Source organism: Microtus ochrogaster, chromosome 15, assembly GCF_000317375.1.
Source record: "Microtus ochrogaster isolate Prairie Vole_2 chromosome 15, MicOch1.0, whole genome shotgun sequence".
Lineage (NCBI taxonomy): Eukaryota > Metazoa > Chordata > Mammalia > Rodentia > Cricetidae > Microtus > Microtus ochrogaster.
The window spans coordinates 15,044,914-15,051,777 of record NC_022017.1 but is presented as its reverse complement, the minus strand read 5'-3'; the positions used below and the strand labels follow the sequence as shown (position 1 = coordinate 15,051,777).

The 6,864-nt window shown below is 52.4% G+C and overlaps 1 protein-coding gene across 1 annotated transcript in view; it reads left to right on the top strand.

Annotated features, from left to right (window-relative positions):
• Positions 1-6,340, top strand: part of Pdxp (pyridoxal phosphatase) — a 6,761-nt gene extending 421 nt beyond the window's left edge. Inside the window, 2 exon segments of the mRNA XM_026782746.1 lie at positions 1-193; positions 4,850-6,340. The exon segment at positions 1-193 is cut by the window's left edge and continues 159 nt beyond it. Coding sequence (XP_026638547.1) covers positions 1-193; positions 4,850-5,166 — 510 coding nt within the window. The 3' untranslated portion in view covers positions 5,167-6,340.
• Positions 6,341-6,864: the final 524 nt, after the last annotated feature.

The window sequence follows — 6,864 nt, the reverse complement described above, 5'->3', positions numbered from 1 at the left end:
GCGGGGCTGCGCCTGGCGGGGGACCCCGGCGACGACGGCTCGCGCGTGCGCGCCGTGCTCGTGGGCTACGACGAGCACTTCTCCTTCGCCAGGCTGAGCGAGGCGTGCGCGCACCTGCGCGACCCCGACTGCCTGCTCGTAGCCACCGATCGCGACCCTTGGCACCCGCTCAGCGACGGAAGCCGGACCCCCGGTGAGCGTGGGGCTGGGCGCGGGGACGTGTGTGCAGGGCCCGACGTGCGTCTCACAATTCCTGCATCTGCCGCCCGTGAAGGGTAGTGGCCCAGGACCCGTTTGACAGACGAGCCAGCCGAGGCTCACTGTGGCTTAGGGAATTGCAGGTGGGATCCTAATCTGGAACTGACCTCCTGGGCCGGTTTGTCATTAGCCCCACCCACTTTGCAGGTGGGTTTGGAGAGCCGCTCTGGAAGGATGATCCGAGTGGAGAGCTGGATCCTCGCGTGCAAAGGCAGGATGGAGGCCGATGTGGAGCTTGACAGTTCTGAGCCCACTCGGTTAACCCTCTGGAGTTACATAACCTCGGAGCATCCCTGCCTGGGTGCGAGGGGCGCTCCTCATCGTGCCGGTCATTCCAGGGCCCCTGACTGGAGGTTCATGTAACCAGCCTGCCAGCCCTTTGATCGCTTTCTGAAGCCTCTTAATGCTGTTTTTAATTCTTCCTTTCCAGATTGCTCCAAAAATAAGAATGTTGGCCCATTTCTCAGTTACAGATATCGAGGCTCAGAGAGGTGAAGTGAGCTTCCAGAGCAGACACACTGAGCATAGAGTAGGGGAACCTGAACTTGGTCCTCGGAACGCCCCTCCTCCCCATCGGTCCATCTAAGGGCACTCCTGGCTGTTGTTACTGGGGATGCTCAGTCCTGCACCTAGGCCGGAGCAGTGAGGGTTGGAGTGAGGCAGCAGAGACTCTTGGGTAGTGAAGAATGGGGGAAGGACAGATTCGTTACTCCAGGATGTGGCATGGGCATATCTGCCACTCCACTCTGCCGGCCTTTGGCCCAAATAGTCCTTGATGCCAGATCCTGGGAGGCAGTGGGCTTCTGCAGGGTGGCATTGCAGAAAGTGAGGTAGGCACAGCTTGGTGATGGGGCAGCGAGGCAGGTGTGTGTGGAGAGGACCTGGGGCCTTCCTGGAGGAGGTGTGCTGCCGGGCAGGGTGACGGTGCACAAGGAGATATTGGCATCCTGTTAGGATGGTGTAGCCGAAAAAGGATGCTAGGGCCTTTCCTGGCTCCCCCGAGACCTACTTGCCACCCAGTACGTGCGCCTTCTTCCCGTAAATCTGAGAGAGGTCACCGCTGCAGCATCCCTTCCCCCACCCCGCTACCATCAAGTTATATTTCCCTCCGCTTGGGTTGAGGCTGTGGGACAAGGGCTTCTCCAGGGTCTCAGAAAGTGGTGTGAGGAGCCTGAGAGAGACTGGAGCTATCCCCCAGCCTCTGCTGGACCCTTCCTGACTTCTGTCTCCATACCTACCTAGCTGTGCTCACCCAACCTGCTGGTCACACCTACTGCCTGGAGGGGGAGACAGATTAACACAGATTCGCCACCACACTTGTGAGTGATGCAGCCTCCAAATCACGGGTTTTAACTGCTGGTCATGGCACACGCCTTTAATCCCAGCACTTGGGAGGCAGAGGCAGGTGGAGTTTGAGGCCAGCCTGGTCTACAGAGCTAGTTCCAGAATAGCCAGAGATACACAGAGAAACCCTGTCTTCAAAAAAAGAAAGAAAGAAAAAGAAAAGAAAAAAACCGTGCTGGTCGTGTGCTAGTAACCCAGGAGCAGGAGGCGCTATACAAGCAGAAAAATGAATGAATGTCCTCATTAGGCATCAGATTTTGTAATAATTGAAACTGCACCCCAGTTCTCCCCCTCATCACAGACCTCTTGAAGAATATTATTGTAAGGTGTATGACTTTGGTTGTACTGCCTTTGTTTAGCTCTGTGAAGCTGTGATTCTTGCCTGTCTAAAACACCTGATGGTCCTAATAAAGAGCTGAAGGGCCAGCATCGAGGCAGGAGAGCGATAGATGGGGTTGGCAGGCATGGAGAATAAAGAGGAGGAGAAACAAGGAAGAGGGTAGGAGCAAGAGAACGAGGAGAGGAGGATGTCAGGGGTCAGCCACCCAGCCAACCACAGAGTAAGAGTGAAAATAACATATATAGAAATAAGAAAAGGAAAAAGCCCGGAAGCAAAAGGTAGGATAATTTAAGAAAAGCTGGCAAGAAACAAGCCAAATTAAGGTCGGGCATTCATAACTAAGAATAAGCCTCTGTGTATGATTTATTTGGGTGGCACCCCCTAAAAATCAAAAAAAGAGCAAAAGTGTCAACACAGGCATATGAAATTATGTGCAAGTTTACTTGAGCTAGGAAGTAGAAACGGCCACAAATACAGGAATATGCCATTGTACACAGCAGTCTTGAGTGAGGTGTTATCGTCATGGGCTTCCCTACTGGGATGCTTGCCCGGCTATCATGGTGAGTGCGGGGAGACTCAGTAAAGCTTAGTTGAATGACTGGCATGAGATATGAGGACCAACAGGAACCAGCTCTGTCCTGGGAGCTGGGAAAAGAACAGACTCACAAAGCTGGGGTCGATCTTTTTGTTTACTTTTGTGTTTTTGAGACAGGGTCTCAGCCTTGACATGCCTGCCAAGTACTGGGATTAAAGGTATTGAACCACCACCCCCAGGAAGACTGGATCTAAAGGTTGCCCATACTGGCTTTGAACTCTTGATCCTCCTGCCTCAACCTCCTATTTGGTGGGAATATGAGTATATGCCACTGTGGCCAGCTTGGGCCTGTTGCATTGAGGAAAAAAACATCTGAGGTGACTCACAGAGGTCTCCCATTCTAGAAGGAACCTCTAACCAGGGACTGGGATGGTGGAGGTGCCTGATTCTTTTTCTCTACCTGTTCCCTGATCTGATGGCTGGGAACTCCTTGTCTGAGGGCTGTGGGGCTGTGGCTCTTGCTGTCCCTACCCACTCTGAGGCTGGTGGAGTGCCGTGATGTATCCGTGAGAGTAGTGAGAGGAGGCCCTGAGTATTTGGGGTCAGGCTGAGGTAAAGTAAGAGATTTTAATCACGGGGAGGGCCTTGATTTATATCCCCAGAATGATATCTGATAGAAACACTCCCTTGTTGGCTGGTGTGCCAACTGCCAGAGTCACCTCAAGAACACAACAAAATTAGTGGAGGTTGCAGGTTTTTAGAAGATACTCTTTTGTAAATAATTTGTCTGATTTGTTTTGTTTTGGTTTTGGTTTTTTCGAGACAGGGTTTCTCTGTGGTTTTGGAGCCTGTCCTGGAACTAGCTCTTGAAGACCAGGCTGGTCTCGAACTCACAGAGATCCACCTGCCTCTGCCTCCCGAGTGCTGGGATTAAAGGCGTGCGCCACCACCGCCCGGCTTTTGTTTTGTTTTTGAGACAGGGTCTCGCTGTGTATATAGCCCAGCGTAGCCTCTCACTGAGCTCCTGCTCAGGCTCCAGAATACAAGTCTTTGTGCTGCTCCCGAGTATGTTAGGTCCTTTTTTTGTCACTGTGTGAGACACCGTGACCAAGGCAACTTACAGGAGAAAGGGTTTCCTTGGGCTTGTAGTTCCAGAGGTGATAGGCTTGGTGGCTAGGACAGCAGGTTGAAAGCTCACATCTTAAACTGCAAGCAGGAAACTGAGAGCGCACCCTGAGATGGTGGGAGGCTGCAGAGCCAGCCCTCCTCTGAAATTGTCCAGACACCCCCACCTGAGGAGAAGTTCAGGTGACCCAGACTGAGGGGTAATGTCATCCAAACCACCACACTGAGGAAGCTCAGCTCTGGCCAGTTCTTTCCCTTTTTTTGGGATTGGGTGAGGGTAGGGGTTTGAGACAGGGTTTCTCTGTGTAGCCCTTGCTGCCCTGGAGCTCATTCTGTAGACTAAGCTTGCCTCAAACTCAGATATCCCTCTGCCTCTGCCTCCCAAGTGCTGGGATTAAAGGTGTGTGCCACTACCACCCGGCCCTCAGGGCAGGTTAATGTCACAACTTTCTTGTCCGTGAAATGGGCTTTCAGGGGTACACTGAGTGAGTGGTGGTGCTTCTCTTTATTATGGCTATTGGTGTAAAGGCAGGATGTTCTGGCACAAGGACATGCCTGTGGGCAGGGATAGCAAGCTCGTGCCACCAGGATGGTGCTGGGGGTGTGGGTACCAGGACTGCTTTTCTAAACAGACCTCCCATTGTCGGGCTCCTGGGCTCCTTCCCCAGCTTTGGTTTCTTCCCATGGTCACTGGTCGCAGACATCTTCAAGTGTGTAGCTTTTTGTCTCCAGCTGGAATTTTCTCTAGGGGATCATTTTCCCCTGCAGGGTTGACTGGGTCAGAGGTGTGAACGTTTCTGTGCCTTGCTGCATTCCAGGCAGGCTGTGCCAACTTTCCATGCCAGGATCGTGGCTTCTCAGAGCAGTAACCACCACGGCTCTCTAAATGCTTTTCCGTTTACAAAGTGCCTCCCTATGAGGCCCACAGCATCCCTCCAGGGGAAGTGTTACTTGATTCCCATCTTACCACAGTTCAGAGAAAGTCAAGGGAGACTGGAGGGCTTGCCCCTAAACACACAGTTGTCAGGCAGAACTGATGGGATAGGCCTGTTCACACATAGGCTTAGAGTATACACAGGAGGGGACGGCCATTGCTACCTTCATGTTAGACGGAGAGACTAAGCACACAGCGTACCCAGAGCATTGGTGATGGATTCTGAATTCAGGTGTCTGGCACAGGCGGCACCCAGCCTTTAGGTCAGCCTCAGCTGCCGCCCTCCTGCTGACCAAGTGTTCCCTCCCCACAGGTACCGGAAGCCTGGCTGCAGCAGTGGAGACAGCCTCAGGACGCCAAGCCCTGGTGGTGGGCAAACCCAGCCCCTACATGTTCCAGTGCATCACTGAAGACTTCAGTGTGGACCCCACCCGCACACTGATGGTGGGTGATCGCCTGGAGACCGACATCCTCTTTGGCCACCGCTGTGGCATGACCACCGTGCTCACACTCACAGGGGTCTCACGCCTCGAAGAAGCCCAGGCTTACCTGGCAGCTGGTCAGCATAGCCTTGTGCCTCACTACTACGTGGAGAGCATTGCAGACTTGATGGAGGGGCTGGAGGACTGAACCCACCTCCCCCATTCCCCACTCCTATAGATGGAGGCTGCAGGCCATGAGTCACATACGGCAACATGAGCTGCCTGGCCCAGGTGTCTACCCCAGTGAGGGAAGCTGGAATCCAGGAAGGTTTGTGGGCCCTCATACCCCTCCCAGCAGTGACTGGACACTCTGCTGTTCAGAAGCTGTCCCTCCACATCTTGAAGGTTCACCCTGGCCTGACCCCACCAGGTAGCCTTATTTCCTACCCTGTTACCTATCCTTCTTGAACTATATATATATGGGCCCCAAAGCCAAATGAAAATTTTCTCCAACCCTGAGTACTTAATTAAGCTCCTTCCCTTCCCTGGGAGTTGTAATGCTCTGTCCTTAGGTCCTTGTTGACCAATAACAAGCCTAGGGAACTCCAGCTATTCCTGGCCTGCACAGGCCTGTGGAAGGAAAACTACCAGTAGTGACTGGTATGTAGTGTCTCACAGTGGGCCCTCTGGACCAAGTAGGAGCTTAAAGATCACCTTGCATATCCTGGAGCCCCAGAGCACCAGTCAGAAGGCTAAGGGACATTGATTGACCTCAGGATGTCCATCAGGACAACAATGATCCACTGGCCTCTTAGATCCCAAACAGAACAATCTGCAAGTCCGCGACGCAGTGGCTTTTTGATAATCCTGGGCTGACTGGATCAGCCAGGAGACCAGGTCCTAGCAGGACAGGATGATGAATGCCTGTACTTAGAGCTCTTGGGAGTCTGAGGCAGAAGAATTACTCTGAGTTTGCTGGCCTGGGTTGTAGAGTAAGACCTCATTTCAAAAAGACCAACTTGAAAGTCAGCCTCCTCCAGGACTGATCCGTGGGCCCTCTGTGACCCTGGGTGGGATGGAGAGGCTTGCACTGTAGTACCGTCCAGTATTGATGGTTGCCACAGCTTGGGAGGGGCCCTTGTGTTCCGCCCCTTGAAGTCAGTGTTTGCTGTGCCACCTCTTCAGCTGCTCATTCCCAGCTATTTGTTTGTTTGTTTATTTATTTATTGTGTGCCAGTGAAGATGGGGGCAGGGTGGGACCTTCCCACCACCTCCACCCTTGTAACCAGTCCTTGAACTTAATAAAGTGTAAGTGGGAGTGTCTGTACCCCAGTCTGTGCAGTGGGGAGTCCTGCCCAAGCCTGAGCCTGCCTCCTTGAAGTACCGACGCCTCCCACTTTCGTGTTCTCAGCACAGATGTACTTTGACTCTTGAGCTTTTAGCAACTCTTGAGACCTTACGTGTACATTTAAGTCCTTTAAAAGCTCAGTGGTTAAGAGCATTGCCTGTTCTTCCAAAGGTCCTGAGTTCAATTCCCGGCAACCACATGGTGGCTCACAACCATCTTAATGAGGTCTGGTGCCCTCTTCTGGCTTGCAGAATATTGTATACATGACAAGTAAATAAATATTAAAAAAAAAAAAAAAAAAAGCCCAGTGTTGGGCTGGGGGGTTCATGCAGTTGGTAAAATGCTTACTTTACAAGCACAAGGGCCAAAATTGGCTCCCCAGAACCCACTGAAAATGCCAGGAGTGGTGGCATGTGCTTGTAATCCCAACATGGGAGGTGGAAACAGGTGGATCCTTGAGCTCGTAACCCTTATAGACTACTACGGGATAGTGAGAGCCTATCTCAAAAAGCAAAGTGCATGTTGCTGGAGGGGTGATACTGGAAGGTCTCTGGCCTC